Source organism: Hyla sarda, unplaced genomic scaffold (genome assembly GCF_029499605.1).
Source record: "Hyla sarda isolate aHylSar1 unplaced genomic scaffold, aHylSar1.hap1 scaffold_638, whole genome shotgun sequence".
Classification (NCBI taxonomy): domain Eukaryota; kingdom Metazoa; phylum Chordata; class Amphibia; order Anura; family Hylidae; genus Hyla; species Hyla sarda.
The window spans coordinates 98,100-121,265 of NW_026610653.1; the positions used below are offsets into that span (position 1 = coordinate 98,100).

Here is a 23,166-nt window from a genome sequence, read left to right on the forward strand (position 1 = left end):
TACTGGTCAGACCACACATGGAATACTGTGTACAGAACTGGTCAGACCACACATGGAATACTGTGTACAATACTGGTCAGACCACACATAGAATACTGTGTACAGTACTGGTCAGACCACACATAGAATACTGTGTACAGTACTGATATATTTATACCCAGGACTGTATATATAACAAGGAGGTAATCCATAGATACCATCACATACACCCAAATACGGTATAACACACCCCTTGCAGTCCTCCCTCTATATACACTCAGTACCTGTGCGGCACAATAGACAGGAGTCAGGGGATGAGACGCCAGGAAGAAGTCGTACATACGGAGGACTTTGTGGAAGTCGCTGAGGACGTGTCCGTACCATGTGATCAACCAGCTGAGAGCGAAAATACAGCCGACTTCTGACCTGTAGGGGAAAGCGCCGATCACTTACAGTGTAATAATCTTATATCTTTAAACGGTCAAGGGCGACGGACATTACAGTCCCTACCCACTAACCTCGCTACAGTCCCTACCCTCGCTACAGTCCGTACCCTCGCTACAGTCCCTACCCATTACCATTGCTACAGTCACTAGTCATTACCGTCGCTACAGTCACTAGTCACTATCGTCACTAGTAATTACCGTCTGTGACGGACTGACTCCACCAAAAGGGACTTCTCCTTCCTGATGACAAACCCCAGCCTATCACAGGCAATATCCCCAGGCAGAACGAGAGATTATTGCATCCTTGTACCCAAAGAACCAGGCAACATCAGTCTTCAGGTATAAAATCAGAACCCTTTATTGAGGAACAAGTGTCTTCTTTTATAGGATGGACATCACAGGGGGAAGGGTCAGTAAAGACAATACAGGTGGCAGTGAGTCTGGGAGATAATCCAATAAAGGTGATTAGCTCTACCTATACAGTGCCTTGAGTGCAAAAGATGGAGGTGTGCAGAAGTTGGACTGTGTGCAAAAAGGAGAAGCATGTGTAGAATTAGTGTATTGTACAAAAGGTGAACCGTGTGCAAATGTGAACCATGTGCAAAAGGTGTATTGTGTAAAGGAGATGGACAGTGTGCAAAAGGGTGTATTGTGCACCGAAAGTGGACAGTGTGCAGAAAGTGTATGAAAACAGTAAATAAAAGCATTTTAACTCTGAGTTTTATGTCACTGGACACATCAACTGAGGGGTACAAATAGTGATGTCCTGAAGTCCATCCAAGTAGGTAGGGGGACTCTAGGATCCGTCACACCGTCGCTACAGTCACTAGTCATTACCGTCACTACCGTCGCTAGTCACTACGGTCACCACAGTCACCACCATCGCTACAGTCACTACCGTCGCTAGTCACTACCGTCGCCACCGTCGCCACAGCCACCACTGTCGCCACAGCCACCACCGTCGCCACAGCCACCACCGTCGCCACAGCCACCACCGTCGCCACAGCCACCACCGTCGCCACAGCCACCACCGTCGCCACAGCCACCAGTAATTACCGTCGTTACAGCCACTAGTAATTACCTTCGCTAGTCACTAGAAATTACTGTCGCTACAGTCATTACCATCGCTACAGCCACTACCGTCGCTACAGCCACTACCGTCACACCATCACTACAAATCACTAGTCATTACCAGGGCAGTGGAGTCGGTAGACAAATGTTCCGACTCCGGAGTTTTCTGTACTTCCGACTCCCCGACTCAGACTCCTCTGTATTAATATGTGAATGTATTTTATACATTCCTGGAAGGAAAGAAAGGCAACATACCTGTCATTACCACAGGACTACTGGCTGGGAAGCCAACAGTCTACTGTATTGAACAGTTTGTGTGCTGATCTGCTGCTGAAGATAGGGCAGTGGGAGGATCCCGGAAGGCACATTTATTATAAAACATAATTTCCCCTAGTAGAATCCCATAGTCATGTTTAAAGGGGTACTCCACCCCTAGACATCTTATCCCCTATCCAAAGGATAGGGGATAAGAAGTCAGATCGCCGGGGTCCCGCTGCTGGGGACCCCCGGGATCGCCGCTGCGGCACCCTGCTATCATTACTACACAGAGCGTGACATCGTGACATCACGGCCTGCCCCCTTAATGCAAGTCTATGGCAGGGGGCGTGATGACCGTCACGCCCCCTCCCATAGACTTGTATTGAGGGGGCGGGCTGTGATGTCACGAGGAGCGGGGCCGTGATTTAACGATGCTCCGTTCCCCTGTATGGCCCATCATTACACACAGGGCGAACTCGCTCTGTGCAGTAATGATAGCGGGGTGCCGCAGCGGCGATCCCAGGGGTCCCCAGCAGCGAGACCCCGGCGATCTGACACCTTATCTTACATGTCTAGGGGCGGAGTACCCCTTTAAGCTAACAATCAAGTTTACAAGTTTTTATAGCCTTAGCTGAATGGCAGCAGTTTTTCCAATGGTTTACAGCTTCAGTCTTGAACTATTGACCCTCCATTCCCTTCACTTACACAAGTGTCTCTAGTCCTGCAAAAAACAGATTTCCTTAATCCCTTATCAGTGAGAGGTAGGTTACCCATGGGTTCCCTGTAACAGCAGAACACAACACTATGGAAAGTATAAGTATTGCCGCTCCTAATTGTGCGTTGCGTGCCATATAGTGAAGCACATGAAAAGCTTCTTCACGGTCACTTAACGTGTTCGTTTCGCGGTTACGTGAGGCCCTGCATGCATTGGTCTTCATTCTTATAGTAGAGAAGTCATTAATTATAACTTTTTGTGAATTGGGACATTTAAACTTGCTTTTTTTTATTTTTTATTTCAATCTAAATTTAGTAGGAGACGGAGTCGGTGCATTGTTTGCCGACTCCAGGTACCCAAAATTTTGTACGACTCCACAGCCCTGGTCATTACCGTCGCTACAGTCATTTCCGTCACTACCATAGTCGCCACCTCTCCCCTCCATGCAGATGGTCTCCACACTATTCTGCTTCTCACCTGAGCAGGAAGTCGTGCAGTGCGGGGCTCTCGCTCTGGATCAGCGGCATCAGGTAGCTCAGGACACAGCGGGTTCGCTCCATCGTGGGGTCCATGAAGTCTCTACAGGACAGAGGACAATCCTGTCACATCCTGACCACACAGAGCGCGGTAACAATGGCGCCACACGTACCGGAGATGGTGTGTAGAGAGTGTCTGTAGCATGGCGGTGCCCAGCCGGAGGCCAACAGTCAGCAGTAGTGTCACTGCCACATCATGGTAACCCTGGTAATAGTGCAGCTCAGGGTGAGAGCGGAGGACGTACAGGATCATGTCTATCAGCTGCTCCTGCAACACCGAACGCTCCTCCGACGCCATTCCTGGGAACAGATCAACACACGGAATCGGCAACGGGGAGAGAGACACAACAGACCCCCCCGACACAGACCACCCACTGTATATAACTGACTACTCCCCTTGACTAAGACCACCAACTATACACAAACGACCCCTCCCCCGCCACAAACCACCCCCTGTACACAACAGACCCCCTCCCCCGCCACAAACCACCCCCTGTACACAACAGACCCCCTCCCCCGCCACAAACCACCCCCTGTACCCAACAGACCCCCTCCCCCGCCACAAACCACCCCCTGTACCCAACAGACCCCCTCCCCCACCACAAACCACCCCCTGTGCACAACAGCCCCCCTCCCCCAGTCACGTACCGGTAGGAAACCTCCTGAGCGAGCGTCTGACGTCCATCAGCACTTGGTTATAATCGCGGTGATTGGTGCGGATGGCGGGTCCTGACAGACACAAGAAATCTCATATGTATATAATAAAAGCCGCCATCCCCCCCCCAAAAAAAATATAGGTACAACCTCCTCCCCCTCCCTGTACAGGTCACAGAGCACGCTCACTACACCCTCTCAGAGGTCAATAAGGGACAGGTACAGCCAACCTCCTCCCCCTCCCTGTACAGGTCCCAGAGCACGCTCACTACACCCTCTCAGAGGACAATAAGGGACAGGTACAGCCAACCTCCTCCCCCTCCCTGTACAGGTCCCAGAGCATGCTCACTACACCCTCTCAGAGGACAATAAGGGACAGGTACAGCCAACCTCCTTCCTGTACAGGTCCCAGAGCACGCTCACTACACCCTCTCAGAGGTCAATAAGGGACAGGTACAGCCAACCCCCTCCCTGTACAGGTCAGAGGGTGATGACTATGGGGCAGTATAGCGAGATCAATAAGATAGATCCATAATAGTATAAGTGACGCCCCCTTAATATACTACACCACAGTTTGGGGGGGGGGGGGGGGGGGTCGCTGGGAGACTCACCTGGTTTGGCAGGCAGGGAGAATACATTGATGTTGAGTAGTTTGGGCCACACCCTGCGCCGGACCTCCTGACCGAGGAGCCCACCCTCAGTGACCGCTGCCGCCCGCAGGGTCTCCACATCCACAGGGTCCTGGGTCAGAGCTTCATGGATCAGGACTGACTTCTGCTTACGCCAGGACAAGCTCCGCCCTGCGCGACAAAAGAGACTGAGCTCCACCGTCATTTGCTGTAATATCCATCTATCTATATACATATAAACACACAGTCATGGCGGTAAATGTTGTCCCCCCTGACATTTCTCTACATAATGAAGTATTCCTCACAGGAAAGGATTGCAGGAACAGGTTTATTCCGTGTGTGGAGGATGGATGGATAGAGATAGATAGATAGAGATAGATAGATAGAGATAGATGGATAGAGATAGATGGATAGAGATAGATGGATAGAGATAGATGGATAGAGATAGATGGATAGAGATAGATGGATAGAGATAGAGATAGAGAGAGAGATAGAGAGAGAGAGAGAGAGAGAGAGAGAGATAGAGAGATAGAGATAGAGAGAGATAGAGATAGATAGATAGATCCCCTCTCCTCTGTAGATATATATATATATATAGATCTCCTCTCCTCTGTATATATATATTGCAGTAACACATGTTTTGCTATATACATGTTTATTTCCTTTGTGTGTATATATATATATATATATATATATATATATATATATATAGATCTCCTCTCCTCTGTATATATATATATATATATATTCCCTTTGTGTGTATTGGAACTAAACCAAAAAAGGAGGGAAAAAAAAGCAAATTGGACCTAATGTCACCAAACTCCAAAAATGTTCCGGACACAATTATTGGCCCCTTTCATAATTGTGGATAAATAAGATTGTTTCCAGCCTGTGATGTTCCTTTATACTCACCTGGGGCAAGTAACAAGTGTGGGCAATATAAACATCACACCTGATAGCAGATAAAAAGGAGAGAAGTTCACTTAGTCTTTGCATTGTGTGTCACACTAAGCATGGACAACAGAAAGAGGAGAAGAGAGAACAGAAAGAGGAGAAGAGAGAACAGAAAGAGGAGAAGAGAGAACAGAAAGAGGAGAAGAGAGAACAGAAAGAGGAGAAGAGAGAACAGAAAGAGGAGAAGAGAGAACAGAAAGAGGAGAAGAGAGAACAGAAAGAGGAGAAGAGAGAACAGAAAGAGGAGAAGAGAGAACAGAAAGAGGAGAAGAAGAGAACAGAAAGAGGAGAAGAAGAGAACAGAAAGAGGAGGAGAGAGAACAGAAAGAGGAGGAGAGAGAACAGAAAGAGGAGAAGAGAGAACAGAAAGAGGAGAAGAGAGAACAGAAAGAGGAGAAGAAGAGAACAGAAAGAGGAGAAGAAGAGAACAGAAAGAGGAGAAGAAGAGAACAGAAAGAGGAGAAGAGAGAACAGAAAGAGGAGAAGAGAGAACAGAAAGAGGAGAAGAGAGAACAGAAAGAGGAGAAGAGAGAACAGAAAGAGGAGAAGAGAGAACAGAAAGAGGAGAAGAGAGAACAGAAAGAGGAGAAGAAGAGAACAGAAAGAGGAGGAGAAGAGAACAGAAAGAGGAGGAGAGAGAACAGAAAGAGGAGGAGAGAGAACAGAAAGAGGAGAAGAGAGAACAGAAAGAGGAGAAGAGAGAACAGAAAGAGGAGAAGAGAGAACAGAAAGAGGAGAAGAGAGAACAGAAAGAGGAGAAGAGAGAACAGAAAGAGGAGAAGAGAGAACAGAAAGAGGAGAAGAGAGAACAGAAAGAGGAGAAGAAGAGAACAGAAAGAGGAGAAGAAGAGAACAGAAAGAGGAGGAGAGAGAACAGAAAGAGGAGGAGAAGAGAGAACAGAAAGAGGAGGAGAAGAGAGAACAGAAAGAGGAGGAGAAGAGAGAACAGAAAGAGGAGGAGAAGAGAGAACAGAAAGAGGAGGAGAAGAGAGAACAGAAAGAGGAGAAGAGAACAGAAAGAGGAGGAGAGAACAGAAAGAGGAGGAGAGAGAACAGAAAGAGGAGGAGAGAGAACAGAAAGAGGAGGAGAGAACAGAAAGAGGAGAAGAGAACAGAAAGAGGAGAAGAGAACAGAAAGAGGAGAAGAGAGAACAGAAAGAGGAGAAGAGAGAACAGAAAGAGGAGAAGAGAACAGAAAGAGGAGGAGAGAACAGAAAGAGGAGGAGAGAACTGTCTGAGGACTTGGGAACCAAAATTGTGGAAAATATCAACAATCTCCAGGTTACAAGTCCATCTCCAGAGATCTAGATTTGTCTTTGTCCAAAGTGCAAACACAACAAGAACGTGGTTTAAGATGTCAGGAAGTGCTCGAGCCCAGATGCAGATGTGCATTTATAGGGAATAGCAAGTCCTGCACTTATGGTCCGTTGCTATGGGCAATCCCCAGGAAAAAATGCATACAATGGAGGATGTCTGCAACCGGCCACAAGGACCAACATATATCATCCTTACCCGATGAATGGGTGTGTGGATGTGAACATAGAGAAGTACAGAAACACAACATGACATAAATGCACTGGTGTGGTGGATGTAACAATGACATTAACCCTCAAAACTGATGTAAAATTGAGACATTAGCCAGTATATCCTTATATGAAGGACATACCTGAGCGCAACATTATCAAGAAGTTTACACCCCATGGCCCTGTAGATAATCTCCCTGGACGGAATAGAGAAACTGATGAAAGGTGTCACCGCCGGATAGTCCGGATGGTGGATAAGCAGCCCCAAACAAGTTCCAAATATATTCAAGCTGTCCTGCAGGCTCAGGGGGCATCAGTGTCAGCGCAAACTATCCGTCCACATTTATATGAAATGAAACGCTATGGAGGAGACCCAGGAGGACCCCACTAGGGCGGAGACCCAGGAGGACCCCACTAGGGCGGAGACCCAGGAGGACCCCACTATGGAGGAGACCCAGGAGGACCCCACTATGGAGGAGACCCAGGAGGACCCCACTATGGAGGAGACCCAGGAGGACCCCACTATGGAGAAGACCCAGGAGAACCCCACTATGGAGGAGACCCAGGAGAACCCCACTATGGAGGAGACCCAGGAGGACCCCACTATGGAGGAGACCCAGGAGGACCCCACTATGGAGGAGACCCAGGAGGACCCCACTGCTGACACAGAGACATAAAAACAAGACTACATTTTACCAAAATGAACTTGAGGAACCAAAATCCTTCTGGGAAAACGTCTTGTGGACAGATGAGACCAAGATAGATCTTTTTGGTAAAGCCCATCATTCTACTGTTTACCGAAAACGGAATGAGGCCTACAAAGAAAAGAGCACAGTACCTACAGTGACATATGGTGGAGGTCAGTGATGTTTTGGGTTGTTTTGCTGCCTCTGGCACTGGGGGCCTTGAATGTGTACAAGACATCATGAAATCTGAGGATTACCAATGGATTTTGGGTCGCACTGTACAGCCCAGTGTCAGAAAGCTGGGTTTGTGTCCGAGATCCTGGGTCTTTCAGCAGGACAATGACCCCAAACATACATCAAAAAGACCCCAGAAATGGAGACAACAAAGCACTGGAGAGTTCTGAAGTGTCAGCAATGAGTCCAGATCTAAATCCCATTGATCACCTGTGGAGAGATCTTATAATTACTGTTGGGAAAAGGCGCCGTCCAATAAGAGACCGGGAGCAGTTTGTAAAGGAAGAGTGGTCCAACATTCCGGCTGAGAGGTGTAAAGAGCTTATTGATGGTTATAGGAAGAGTGGTCCAACATTCCGGCTGAGAGGTGTAAGGAGCTTATTGATGGTTATAGGAAGAGTGGTCCAACATTCCGGCTGAGAGGTGTAAGAAGCTTATTGATGCTTATAGGAAGAGTGGTCCAACATTCCGGCTGAGAGGTGTAAGAAGCTTATTGATGGTTATAGGAAGAGTGGTCCAACATTCCGGCTGAGAGGTGTAAGAAGCTTATTGATGCTTATAGGAAGAGTGGTCCAACATTCCGGCTGAGAGGTGTAAGAAGCTTATTGATGGTTATAGAAAGACACTGATTTCAATTATTTTTTCCAAAGGGTGTGCAACCAAATATTAAGTTGAGGGTGCCAATAATTCTGTCCAGACCATTTTTTGGAGTTTGGTGACATTATGTCCAATTTGCACACACACACCCTGGAGTATGAGAGTCACTCAGTTGAGGTGCCCTCCTCCTTTTTCAGGTTACACAATTCTTCTTCCCCTATGACAGGAACGTCCATCTTTTATGGTTATAAAATATCAATAGACGATTTCTTCTTGTTCTGGCACAAATGTTCTTTACAGGGTTATCCAGGAAAAAAAAAAAAAATATCAACTGGATCTAGAAAGTTAAACAGATTTGTAAATTACTTCTATTAAAAAAATCTTAACTTCAGCAGCTCATAAGTACTGACTCATAAGCAGCTGATAATTATTGGAAGGATTAAGATTTTTTATTAGAAGTAATTTACAAAATCGGTTTAACTTTCTGGAGCCAGTTGATATAATAATATATAAATAAATTAAAAGTTTTCCTGGAATACCCCTTTAAGGAAGCTCAAGATCTACACGATATAGTGCAGAGAATACTGAAGAGGTTCTGGGGTTGCCCTTTTCTTCCCTCTTTTTGCTGATGTGGCAGGCATGGGATAGCCTCAATTTTGGTTTACAAATGCTCAGTGATGTGGGGTCTGTAGAGCAGCCTATGTTTCCCCCAGAATGGCTGAGGGTAAGCTTGTTGATCACTGCACCTGGTCATCTCATACGGCTGGAGGTGACCTGGTTGGTGTCAGTTCACACCCTGCAGTTCTGAAAAGATTTCCTCTAAGAAACTAATCAGGAGGCAGCAGTGATCTGACCTACAATCACAGCCGAGGGGGGCCATATGACCCCCTGACCTACAATCACAGCCGAGGGGGGCCATATGACCACCGGACCTACAATCACAGCCGAGGGGGGCCATATGACCACCTGACCTACAATCACAGCCGAGGGGGGGGGCCATATGACCACCGGACCTACAATCACAGCCGAAGGGCCATATATGACCACCCCTACAATCACAGCCAAGGGGGCGTATGACCACCTGACCTACAATCACAGCCGAGGGGGGCCATATGACCACCGGACCTACAATCACAGCCGAGGGGGGCCATATGACCCCCTGACCTACAATCACAGCCGAGGGGCCATATGACCACCGGACCTACAATCACAGCCGAGGGGCCATATATGACCACCGGACCTACAATCACAGCCGAGGGGGGCCATATGACCACCTGACCTACAATCACAGCCGAGGGGGGGGGGGGGGGCATATGACCACCGGACCTACAATCACAGCCGAAGGGCCATATATGACCACCCCTACAATCACAGCCAAGGGGGCGTATGACCACCTGACCTACAATCACAGCCAAGGGGGCGTATGACCACCTGACCTACAATCACAGCTAAGGGGGCGTATGACCACCTGACCTACAATCACAGCCAAGGGGGCGTATGACCACCTGACCTACAATCACAGCCGAGGGGGCGTATGACCACCTGACCTACAATCACAGCCGAGGGGGCGTATTACCACCTGACCTACAATCACAGCCGAGGGGGCGTATTACCACCTGACCTACAATCACAGCTGAGGGGCCGTATGACCACGTGACCTACAATCACAGCCGAGGGGCCATATATGACCACCCCTACAATCACAGCCGAGGGGCCGTATAACCACCTGACCTACAATCACAGCCGAGGGGCCCATATATGACCACCCCTACAATCACAGCCGAGGGGCCATATATGACCACCCCTACAATCACAGCCGAGGGGCCATATATGACCACCCCTACAATCACAGCCGAGGGGCCGTATAACCACCTGACCTACAATCACAGCCGAGGGGCCATATATGACCACCCCTACAATCACAGCCGAGGGGCCATATATGACCACCCCTACAATCACAGCCGAGGGGCCATATATGACCACCCCTACAATCACAGCCGAGGGGCCGTATAACCACCTGACCTACAATCACAGCCGAAGGGCCGTATGACCACGTGACCTACAATCACAGCCGAGGGGCCGTATGACCACCTGACCTACAATCACAGCCGAAGGGCCGTATGACCACGTGACCTACAATCACAGCCGAGGGGCCATATGACCACCTGACCTACAATCACAACCAAGGGGCCGTATAACCACCTGACCTACAATCACAGCCGAGGGGGGGGGGGGTCACATGTCCATCTAGCTGTATAGGATTCTGAGATGGCTAAATGAATCCACCTAGCAATGGAGCTGGTAGAGGCCTTCTTGCCTCTATTAGGACCTGTGAATAGTACGAACAGGTTCTTATCCTTCCTCCAAGTACCGGTGACCTCTATATAGTTAAGGACAGCTCTCCTAACGTCCAAACAAACAAAGATCGTTCTTGCTCATTGTTAGAATGGGAACAAAAAGACGGGATAAAAATTATGTTGAGACCTGTGGAAGGAAGAAGAAACTTTTGGAATAATGTTTGGGACTAGTTTGAAAATAATCTTATTGTCGAATACTCTAAGGTCGTTGAATGGAAAGAGCCTGGATTTCACCAACTTTACGGGCTGAAGTGATGGCTACTAAGAACAACATCTTGATGGTAAGGAATTTCAAGGAAATAGAATCTAAGGCTAGGTTCAGACTACAGAATCTCCGGGCAGAAAATTTCCGCCTGGAGATTCCGGGTGTGGCCAGCGCCGACTGAATCAGTTGGCGCTAGGACCGCGCGGACACTGTAGTCTCAAATAGACCGTAATGTGTTCTGCGAGTATTTCCGTCTAAAGAAAGAGCAACGCCATTCTTCAGGCGGAAATTTCCAAGCAGATTTTCCATTCACAAATTCCGAAGTGTGAATTTGTGAATGGAAACCCATTCACTGCACTATACATTTTAGCAAGTCGGAAATTCCGTAGTCTGAACCTAGCCTAAGAGTGTTAGGAGAGAGGCTCAGATTAAACCCATCCTGGAGAAAGGCAAGAATTTTTGGGATATCAGGAGAAAAGAAAAAGATGACCCAAACCAAGAGGCATATTTCCTCCACACCTTAATGTACATTTTAGAGGTAGAAAGCTTACGACTTGCCAAGAGGGTATTGATCACTGAGAATCCTTCTCTAGAAGGAACTTTCCAGAATCCATGCTGATAGACTGCGGTTCTGAAACAGTCTGTGTAGAACTGGTCCCTGAGAGAGCAGGTCATGATGAGCAGGTCGTCGTAGTCACAGTGATGAGCAGGTCGTCGTCACAGTGATGAGCAGGTCGTAGTAGTCGTCGTCACAGTGATGAGCAGGTCGTCGTCACAGTGATGAGCAGGTCGTCGTCGTCGTCGTCACAGTGATGAGCAGGTCGTAGTCGTCGTCACAGTGATGAGCAGGTCGTCGTCGTCGTCACAGTGATGAGCAGGTCGTCGTCGTCGTCACAGTGATGAGCAGGTCGTCGTCGTCGTCACAGTGATGAGCAGGTCGTCGTCGTCGTCACAGTGATGAGCAGGTCGTCGTCGTCGTCACAGTGATGAGCAGGTCGTCGTCGTCGTCACAGTGATGAGCAGGTCGTCGTCGTCGTCATCACAGTGATGAGCAGGTCGTCGTCGTCGTCATCACAGTGATGAGCAGGTCGTCGTCGTCGTCATCACAGTGATGAGCAGGTCGTCGTCGTCGTCATCACAGTGATGAGCAGGTCGTCGTCGTCGTCACAGTGATGAGCAGGTCGTCGTCGTCGTCACAGTGATGAGCAGGTCGTCGTCGTCATCACAGTGATGAGCAGGTCGTCGTCGTCATCACAGTGATGAGCAGGTCGTCGTCGTCATCACAGTGATGAGCAGGTCGTCGTCGTCGTCACAGTGATGAGCAGGTCGTCGTCGTCGTCACAGTGATGAGCAGGTCGTCGTCGTCGTCACAGTGATGAGCAGGTCGTCGTCGTCGTCGTCACAGTGATGAGCAGGTCCGTATTGAACTGATTTATAATCCAGCAATAGAATAAAAAGTAATGATAGGTGGAATGTCCAATATACTGAACAGATTAGCCGCTGATGAAAAGAATGAATGATATTACCAACTTCACTGCGCAATTTCCTTCTCACTGGTAGGCAGTATTGCAGGCTGACCTGTGAGCGCCGGGCACGGCTGGTCCAGGCAGAACTACTGTACTTTTTTTTTTTTTTTTTTTTTTTTTTTATAAGAATTGCCGCTACATCCGTCTACATTTTGAGAATATATATGTTTGTATTCATCCAGTTGATACTATGTAGTGTGAACTATCCTGCCAATGTAACTATACATTCCTCTCATCCACAACCACATTCTGCTAATGATTTCTCTTTCACCTGCAATTCTAATTGAAATGTCTATAAATACGATGAGATTTATTTCAGAGACAGCTCCTGAGGAAGGGGTTGAATACTTTGTACAGAGCACCCCGAAACGTGTTTAGCCCAGTGCCAATAGAACGCAGTGTGACAGTATTACAGACGCCAAGTCACCACTAGTCCGATACCAGTTCCAGCTATACCATATTCAGGATCCATTACTGCCATTGGGATCCCTGCAAGAACTGTGATTTATCTGTTGCCACTCGATTTACACACCACTCCTGTGATTAATCTGCCGATTCCCCTGCCGCCCCTGTGACCCGCTGCTCCTGTGATTCCCCTGCCGATTCCCCTGCCACTCCTGTGACCCGCTGCTCCTGTGATCCACCTGCCGATTCCCCTGCTGCTCCAGTGACCCGCTGCTCCTGTGATTCCCCTGCCGCTCCTGTGACCCACTGCGCCTGTGATCCACCTGCCGCTCCTGTGACCCGCTGCTCCTGTGATTCACCTGCCGATTCCCCTGCTGCTCCAGTGACCCGCTGCTCCTGTGATTCCCCTGCCGCTCCTGTGACCCACTGCGTCTGTGATCCACCTGCCGCTCCTGTGACCCGCTGCTCCTGTGATTCACCTGCCGATTCCCCTGCCGCTCCGGTGACCCGCTGTTCCTGTGATTCGTCTGCTGCTCCTGTGACCCACTGCTCCTGTGATTCGTCTGCCGCTCCTGTGACCCGCTGCTCCTGTGATTCACCTGCCGATTCCCCTGCCGCTCCGGTGACCCGCTGTTCCTGTGATTCGTCTGCTGCTCCTGTGACCCACTGCTCCTGTGATTCGTCTGCCGCTCCTGTGACCCGCTGCTCCTGTGATTCACCTGCCGCTCCTGTGACCCGCTGCTCCTGTGATTCACCTGCTGATTCCCCTGCTGCTCCTGTGACCCGCTGCTCCTGTGATTCGTCTGCTGCTCCTGTGATCCGCTGCTCCTGTGATTCGTCTGCTGCTCCTGTAACCCACTGCTCATGTGATTCATCTGCCGATTCCCCTGCTGCTCCGGTGACCCGCTGCTCCTGTGATTCGTCTGCCGATTCCCCTGCTGCACCGGTGACCCGCTGCTCCTGTGATTCGTCTGCCGATTCCCCTGCTGCTCCGGTGACCCGCTGCTCCTGTGATTCGTCTGCCGATTCCCCTGCTGCTCCGGTGACCCGCTGCTCCTGTGATTCGTCTGCCGATTCCCCTGCTGCTCCTGTGACCCGCTGCTCCTGTGATTCGTCTGCCGATTCCCCTGCTGCTCCTGTGACCCGCTGCTCCTGTGATTCGTCTGCCGATTCCCCTGCTGCTCCTGTGACCCGCTGCTCCTGTGATTCGTCTGCCGATTCCCCTGCTGCTCCTGTGACCCGCTGCTCCTGTGATTCGTCTGCCGATTCCCCTGCTGCTCCTGTGACCCGCTGCTCCTGTGATTCGTCTGCCGATTCCCCTGCTGCTCCTGTGATTCCTCTGCCGATTCCCCTGCTGCTCCGGTGACCCGCTGCTCCTGTGATTCGTCTGCCGATTCCCCTGCTGCTCCTGTGTTTCCACCTATTGTCTGCATCTCCTGCTGACGTCAGATGCCACCATCATAAGGGAGACTATCAGTGCCACTACAGACCCCTACAGCAACCATTGGGTCCAGCGCTGTCTTGATCAGCCGTGCCCGGCGCTCACAGGTCAGCCTGCAATACCGCTTACCAGCGAGAAGGAAATGGCGCAGTGAAGTCGGTAATATTCATTCTTTTCCTTAGCGGCTAACCTGTTCAGTATATTGGACATTCCACCTATCGTTACTTTTATTCTATTGCTGGATTATAAATCAGTTCAATACCGGACTATCAGTCAACATTGCCGGACTATTTGGCAGTTGTTCTTTTTATCGTTTTTGTATAAACCTTATTGGCCCTCATTTACTATTGCAAACCAGACATGTTTTGTTGGGTTGTGCGCCAGATTCTGTCGCATTGCGCCAGAAATTCAGTCTGCGTCAGAATTGAAAAACACAGACTAACTCTTTTTGCTAAGAAAACCAGGAAAAGAGGCGTGACCATCGGGAAAAGGGACATGTTCCCGACATTTTCACCAAAAATAAAAAAAAATAAAAAATAGATAAATAAATACAAAACAACAGATCAGAGCGGGTGTAAAAAAAAAAAAAAAAATTTTTTTACATTAAAAAATTAAAAAAGTAAGGGAAGTGGAAATTGAAGGGAAACCTTCGTAAATACTGTGGGAAATAAGTTGTAGGGAATTAAATCCCACACAACACTCTTCGTAAATGAGGGCCACCGTTTTACGTTTTATCTATGTGATTATTCCTCCCACAAGGGTCCTGTGAGGCGATTTATAGGCATTTTATTCCTTTGATATTTGACGCGCGGTCTCAGCCAATAAATTACTACATCTATTATCACTGCCCTTGAGGTTTGAGCTTGTCTTCTTATTTATCCTAAATTTACACATCTTGGGTACAGGTGAATTGCCCAATCGCATATGGAAGACGCGCTCACCAGATTCTTGCTGGGAAGATGGCTAACTTTATTGCAGCGTGCTGTACAGAAATTCACCAGGTACAGAGGTACACAGGGAGCAGTAGATGGTAACAGGCACGGGGCGGCGACTAGTTTCGTGCACGTGGGCGCTTCCTCTGACTTGCACTCTGTGCGAGCCAGAGGAAGCGCCCACGTGCGCGAAACTAGTCGCTGACATAACAGTCTGAGAAAGGCTTTGGCCGAAACGCGTCGTTTGTATCTAGCACTGTGTAAATAAACACACAACGTCTGGCAGAAGATGAGTGTGACAGTGAGTGCCCGGATTTCTTTCTAGAATTGTGAGCTGCGCCATCATTTATATAAGTGAAGGACGTGTCGGCAGGATGGTTCGCGGTGTTGGAGAGACATCCATATGACTAGAAGAGCCTTAAAATTTGAGGATTTCTGAGCTAGAACAGGTCCCCATCTGCCATGTCTGATCCTCTGTGGCCCCCCACGTGCTGGCCCCTGTGGTTATAGTCAGGGGGGATCCTCCTGGAACCAATGAACCCCGATGGTTTTCCTGGGAGCGCAATCAACCCCAAAGGTTTTTTTTACATTTAAGGGAGAATTGAGATTGGTCCCATACTGATAGGAGCCATCTTTGTAGTGGTCTTGAATGAAATTGGGCCCACCTCACTGACGGGAAGCAAGAAGTCAGGTGACCCAGTATGGACGTTGCATAACGGATTGAGCAAATCCTATTTTTTTTTTTTGCACAAAACTGTCACTTCGGGTGCGTTCCCACCTGGCGTATACACAGCGTATTTTATACTGCGCACAATTTGCGGCAGCAGCAGGAAATACGCTGCGTTTTCCTTGCTCACCACACACAAGGCTTTCCGGTGGCAGTCCTATGCGTGTAGTGAGTTTTGGAGGCGGGCCATGTGCCGGCGTGACTGTGGATCCGCCTCCAAAACTCACTGCACGCATAGGACTGCCGCCGGAAAGCCTCGTGTGTGTATAGTGAGCAAGGAACACGCAGTGTATTTCCCGGTATTGCTGCAAGTTTTGCACAGCAAAATACGCTAGGTGGGAACGCACCCTAAGGGTACGTTCACACGTGCAGATTTTTTAGTGGGTTTTCCGCTGTGTATTTGAAAGTGGGCGGGCTCTTCTCAGCTGTCCACAGCCAATTTTCCACGGCGGAATGTACACTGCGGAAAATCCGCCACAAGCCCCATTGAAGTCAGTAGGGACTGTGGCGGATTTTCCGCAGCGTAAATTCTGCCGTGGAAAACCTGCAGCAGACAGCTGAGAAAAGCCCGCCCACTTTCAAACATGCAGCAGAAAACCCGCTAAAAAATCTGTGTGTGTGAACGCACCCTTAAAGGAGTAGTCCAGTGGTGATTCAGTGGTGAGCAACTTATCCCCTATCCTAAGGATAGGGGATAAGTTTGAGATCGCGGGGGGTCCGACCCCTGGGGCCCCCCGCGATCTCCTGTACGGAGCCCCGACAGCCCGCTGGAAGGGGGCGTGTCGACCTCCGCACGAGGCGGCGGCCGACACGCCCCCTCAATACAACTCTATGGCAGAGCCGGAGCGCTGCCTTCGGCAATCTCCGGCTCTGCCATAGAGATGTATTGAGGGGGCGTGTCGGCCGCCGCCTCGTGCGGGGGTCGACACCCGCTATCTCGGCGGAGAGCCGGGGCCCCGTACAGAGAGATCGCAGGGGGCCCCAGCGGTCGGACCCCCCGCGATCTCAAACTTATCCCCTATCCTTAGGATAGGGGATAAGTTTTTCACCACTGGATTACCCCTTTAATGTTGAATCTTCACCTTTGCTGGTGGGAGGAAAGAGTATAAGAGAACTCCTAGAAATGGTTCCACTGGACTGGGAAAGAATTGCGTATCCAGCCCCGGCTCTGAAGAACCTGAATGTCCTGTGAATGCGTAAAATAAAAAACCTGGCACTGCTACGTGGGGGTCAGTAGACTGGTATCCACTACAATAACACAACCAGGCAGCAATTCTGTCCTGTGTGCTGCTGCTAGCTTGTATGGACAGCAGACACATGGGCCTATACAGTGGGGCCTCAACTTACAATATTAATAGGTGCCAGGACGACCAGTGTACAGCGGGGACCAGTGTACGGCAGGGACCAGAACTCTATGGAAACCTGGTAATTAATTCTAAAGGTCATCCAAAAAAATAGGAAAAAAAAGTGAGAATTAAAGAGGCACTGTCATTGTTGAAGACTTCTGATATATTGCAGGACTCTATGACTTATAATGACTTATAATATGACTTTTCACAATATATACCTGTTAAAAAAAAAAAAATTACATTTTCACCTGAAATTAAAGCTCAAAATAGCCACCACTCTTTTAGCCAGACAGACTAATCTAGATTTTACAGCATACTGGATACCGGCCGTAAAGCATACCGGTATCCAGTATAGGAGATTTCTATTGTGTAAACGCGGGCACGCATTACCTGTAAACGAGCACAAGGAGCGCGCTCACACAGGAACCCCCCCCCGCCTTCAGACAAGCACCAAGGTCAGTTCCCAATTCAGCCCCTGCAGAGCGCATTGAGAGGCCTTACCTGGTATGGAGCCACTGTGTAAACTGCTAAATGTGACTGTCCTCTCATTATGTGGAGCTGGTCCTGGAGGATCATCACTGCTCCGGCCGTGCTGCACCTAATGTGGGGGGGGGGCACTATACTGCATACCTAATGTGGGGGGGGGGGGGGAACTATACTGCATACCTAATGTGGGGGGGGGGGGGAACTATACTGCATACCTAATGTGGGGGGGGGGGGGGGGGAACTATACTGCATACCTAATGTGGGGGGGGGGGCGAGGAAATATACTGCATACCTAGTGGGGGGGGGGTGGGGCGAACTATACTGCCAACCTAATGTGGGGGGGGGCACTATACTGCATACCTAATGTGGGGGGGGGGGGGAACTATACTGCATACCTAATGTGGGGGGGGGGGGGGGGCGAGGAAATATACTGCATACCTAATGTGGGGGGGGGGGGGGATCTATACTGCATACCTAGTGGGGGGGGGGGGCGAACTATACTGCCAAGCTAATGTGGGGTGGGGCGAACTATACTGCCAACCTAATGTGGGGGGGTGGGGCGAACTATACTGCCAACCTAATGTGGGGGGGTGGGGCGAACTATACTGCCAACCTAATGTGGGGGGGGGGGGGGCACTATACTGCATACCTAATGTGGGGGGGGGCACTATACTGCCAACCTAATGTGGGGTGGGGCGAACTATACTGCCAACCTAATGTGGGGTGGGGCGAACTATACTGCCAACCTAATGTGGGGGGGGGGGGGGCACTATACTGCATACCTAATGTGGGGGGGGGGGCACTATACTGCCAACCTAATGTGGGGGGGGGGAGCACTATACTGCATACCTAATGTGGGGGGGGGGGGGGGCACTATACTGCATACCTAATGTGGGGGGGGGGCACTATACTGCATACCTAATGTGGGGGGGGGCACTATACTGCCAACCTAATGTGGGGGGGGGGCACTATACTGCATACCTAATGTGGGGGGGGGGGGAGCACTATACTGCATACCTAATGTGGGGGGGGGGGCACTATACTGCATACCTAATGTGGGGGGGGGGGCACTATACTGCCAACCTAATGTGGGGTGGGGCGAACTATACTGCCAACCTAATGTGTGTGGGGGGGGGGGGGGGGACACTATACAAAAATATAAAATTGTACTATTCTGATCCCTATAAATCTTATTTTTCTGTATATGGGGATGTATAAGGGTAAATTTTTTGCCCTTTGATTTGTAGTTTTTATCAGTACTTTTCTTTGTTTTGATGGGACTTTTCAATTGCTTTTTAGATATTTTATATTAATGGTATTTGAAGAAGTGACCAAAAAAGGTGCAAATCTGGTTAGTGCACCATTATGACTTTTGGGTCCCCTCTTTTGAGGGCCACATTAAACCTAAAACCGGCCTTGGGAATACTGCAGGCGAGCTACAAGCATCTTCCTCTGCGTAACATGAAACCAGAGAGGAAAGGGTTACAGAGTAGAGTTGGCTGACAGCCCAGGCTCCTCCCCAGAATCAGAGCAGATGAGTCATCACAGTGAGGGAGACAGACTGACACGCCCCCTCCAGCCCAGACTGACACGCCCCCTCCAGCCCAGACTGACACGCCCCCTCCAGCCCAGACTGACACGCCCCCTCCAGCCCAGACTGACACGCCCCCTCCAGCCCGCACAATGCAAAAGTAACTCACCAGCAGATAAATGCTGATATCTCTGGATATATAGGTCCGAGACACATAGAAATTATATGCACATGATCAGGATTGGGCCCTGAATAACACATGACTTTTTTTTTTGCACTATGACAGGTAAAGCAAATTCTTATATATAAAAAGAAAGATCTGCAATCACTGTATGTCAGTGTTTCCCAAGCAGGGAGCCTCCAGCTGTTGCAAAACTACAACTCCCAGCATGCCCTGACAGCCAAAGGCTATCCAGGCATGCTGGGAGTTGTAGTTTTGAAACAGCTGGAGGCTCCCTGCTTGGGAAACACTGGTCTACGTAGAGGACAGGAGCTTCTTCAGGGACCTGTACAGAACATAGTGTCCTAAAAAAGTAACATTGAGTTGCCCTCACCTGGTGTCCAAAAGAAGCAGCTAACCGTGGCACAGGTAAAGAGTACAGAACATGTAATACCTCCCTGTACTGTAGGGGGCACTACCAGACACCAGTCAGTGCATACACTTCAGTAATACAGGTAAAGAATACAGAACATGTAATACCTCCCTGTACTGTAGGGGGCGCTACCAGACACCAGTCAGTGCATACACTTCAGTAATACAGGTAAAGAGTACAGAACATGTAATACCTCCCTGTACTGTAGGGGGCGCTACCAGACACCAGGCAGTATATACACGTCAGTAATAAAAAAAAACTACAAATTAAATAAAATTTTGCTGAGAAGCAAGTAGATTAAATTACAAATGGTGGATGTGCGGCTGGGTTTCTTTTTGTGTTGCACATAAGACCAGTGTAAGTTGAGGGATCACTGTACAGGAACGTAACGCAGAAACGAGCGCGCCCTCACCACGTTAGTTGCTTCCAAGAGTCTTTATTGAAGCCCCCCAGGATCAGACATGTAGGTGCAGGGGGTGACAGGAGGAGGAGGTATTCTGGGCGAAAGCTCCCGTCGTCCCCCTGCACCCACATGTCTGATCCTGGGGGTCTTCAATAAAGTCTCTTGGAAGCAACTAACGTGGTGAGCGCGCGCTCGTCTCTGCGTTACGTCCCTGTATATGATCTTGTAACAAAGGGACAGAATATGGTCCAGATAAGGAATGATATGAAAAGACTCCTTCCTCACAAGGGAAACCACCTCCGACATGAGTTCTGTCAAGATACGGGGAGCAGAAGAGCCCGAAGGGCAGACAGACTGGTAGTGATGGATTCCGTCCCCCCAGGAACCTGCAAACCTCAGGAACTGCTCAGATTCCCTGTGAATTGGAAAATGTCAGGAGGAGTCTTAAAGGGGTTCTCCAGCATCAGGTGATTTTAGTAGGTACCTGGCAGACAGTAATGGACATGCTTAGGAAGGATCTGCACATGTCTTGGGGTAAATGGCTATGCTGTGAGATTACCATAATACTGTGGATAGCTTTTTGTGAACTTGTATTTCCTGTTTGACTACAAATCCCACAATTCCATCTTCCTCCCTCCCACACATCACCCATTGAAACATAAATGAGCTGCATCCATTCAAAAGACATGTGGTTTTCAATCAGGGTGCCTCCAGCTGTTGCAATAGTTGCAGATTGCTCTCTCCACCCATTGAAGCAGACCGGCTCCCTGTCATCAGCTGACTAGCGAGTCAGGTCTCCACCGCATTGCAACCTGGGAAAAATCTGAGACAGCAGTCATTTTGTATGCTGGTAAAAATAATTATTGTGGTGAAAATCACATAAGAATTGTGAGAAAATGGTCACACACAGGTACAGACACTATATTATGGACTACACTAACTTTACAGCCCCTGGAGCATAGTCACATAAAATTCCTGGAATACCCCCTTAATTCCATAGTCGCCATCACAGTTTTCCTTTATTAGAGCTACTGCTGATGTCACCGTTTCCATCTTGAATGTCCTGTACTTCCCAATTGTTCTGGGGTTTTAGATTTATTATAGTTCTGAACTTCCCAATGGGATTTTTATTTATTTATTTTTAACCAGAGAACAGGTGGGAGTAACGCCCCTGCTTGAGCCGATTTGGGGGACAACCTTAATAAATCCTGAAAGATGATCTGAAGCTAGAGAGTCATTACAGATCTTAGAGGAGAAGAAGAGGTTAATTCCATCAAGTATGACGTCCACCATCCAGGGACTGGGAATAAATGCTTCCCAATTGGGGAATGAACGAAATAAATAAAGTTAACCGAGTCCCCACAGAGATGGCGTCAGAGTCAGGCTGGGATTGAGAGGGAATCCTCTGCCACCGTTGCGTTTCCCCTTTTCCTCCTCTATAGGACGGACCTGCTTGGAATAGGAGCCATAAAGGAGTCTTCGGTTCTGCTTTCTCTCGAGGAAACGCTTTTTATAATCAGCTGCTTAAAGGGGTACTCCGGCACCAAGACATCTTATCCCCTATACAAAGGATGCCTAAACGTGGGGGTCCTGCCGCTGGGGACCCCCGTGATCTTTCACACAGCACCCCGTTACCATCAGCCCCAAGAGTATGTTCGCTTCGGGGGTGATGACTGCCTATCACGGAGCCAGAGTTTTGTGATGTCACAGCCCCGCCCCCATGTGACATCACGCTCCACCCCCTCAATGCAAGCCTATGGGAGGGGGCGGAGCGTGACGTCACAATACTCTGGCTCCGTGATCGGCAGTCATCAGACCCGGAGAGAACATGCTTTGGGGGCTGATGGTAACGGGGTGTTCCGTGAAAGAGCACGTGGGTCCCCAGAGGCAGGACCCCCGCGATCAGGCATCTTATCCCCTATCCTTTGGATAGGGGATAAGATGTCTTAGCGCCGGAGTACCCCTTTAAAAAGGAAAACTCCAGAATATAAAAAATTGTCCCCCCATACTGCCGGCAGTACAAAAATAAAGATGTACATACCTTCCTCCGCTCCCCCGGGGCCTCCGGTAACCAGCTCCGGTCTCCGCCGCGATCCTCTTCCTGGTGGTCAGCGAGTCCTACTGCGCTCAGCCAATCACCAGCTGCAGTGAAGTCCCGACTCGGCCGGCGATAGGCTGAGCGGCAGTGTGAGAACGCTTCAGGACACAAAATTCTTCACTACACCGACACCTGCTGCCGAAAACGTCACACTGCCGCTCAGCCTATCACCGGCCGAGTCGGGACTTCACTGCAGCTGGTGATTGGCTGAGCGCAGTAGGACTCGCTGACCACCAGGAAGAGGATCGCGGCGGAGACCGGAGGAAGGTATGTACATCTTTATTTTTGTACTGCCAGCAGTATGGAGGCCAATTTTTATATTCCAGAGTTCTCCTTTAAGCCTGGATGGAATCTAACTCCGCACCAAATACGACCTGACCATGAAAGGGTAAGGAACATTGGTTTTTGGATGTTAAATCCCCAGACCAGGACATTAACCGTAAGAAAGAGAACGAACAGTCTGAGAAAAAAATTATGAGGCCATCTTAAAGAGGGGAAGAGATTCAAGAATCTGAGGGGTGACTGAAGATGCCGGTGTAGTTGATCTAGACACACACCAAGGAGAAGTAACACTAGGGCGTAGATGGGCCGCAGCAGCTTCCCAAGTTAAGACTTTCAGCCTCTCTGTCCATAGGTTCCTTTAGCTCGGTAGGATCTTCAAAAAGGGTAAAGAAGTGCGTTTAGGGATAGTGTCCCAATCTACTGAATCTTGATCATCAAAAGGAGAACGTCTTTTTATCCTTAGGAATAAAGGACTCCCTCTCTGGTTTGGACCACTCATACTTAACCCCTTCCTTTATAAGGCATCCATAAGCAGCTCTGAGGTACGAC

General features: G+C 49.3%; 1 protein-coding gene across 2 annotated transcripts in view; it reads right to left on the minus strand.

Annotated features, from left to right (window-relative positions):
- Positions 1-23,166, minus strand: part of LOC130342152 (TBC1 domain family member 20-like) — a 70,038-nt gene that overhangs the window by 43,317 nt on the left and 3,555 nt on the right. Inside the window, exons 2-6 of one of the 2 annotated variants that reach the window (XM_056554257.1) lie at positions 4,271-4,459; positions 3,654-3,734; positions 3,119-3,305; positions 2,947-3,048; positions 264-405 (exon numbers count right to left, since the gene is read on the minus strand). In XM_056554257.1, the coding sequence (XP_056410232.1) occupies positions 264-405; positions 2,947-3,048; positions 3,119-3,305; positions 3,654-3,734; positions 4,271-4,459 (701 nt within the window). Of the gene's footprint in view, positions 1-263; positions 406-2,946; positions 3,049-3,118; positions 3,306-3,653; positions 3,735-4,270; positions 4,510-23,166 lie in introns of both variants that reach the window. The other variant, XM_056554258.1, reaches the window with a different exon arrangement.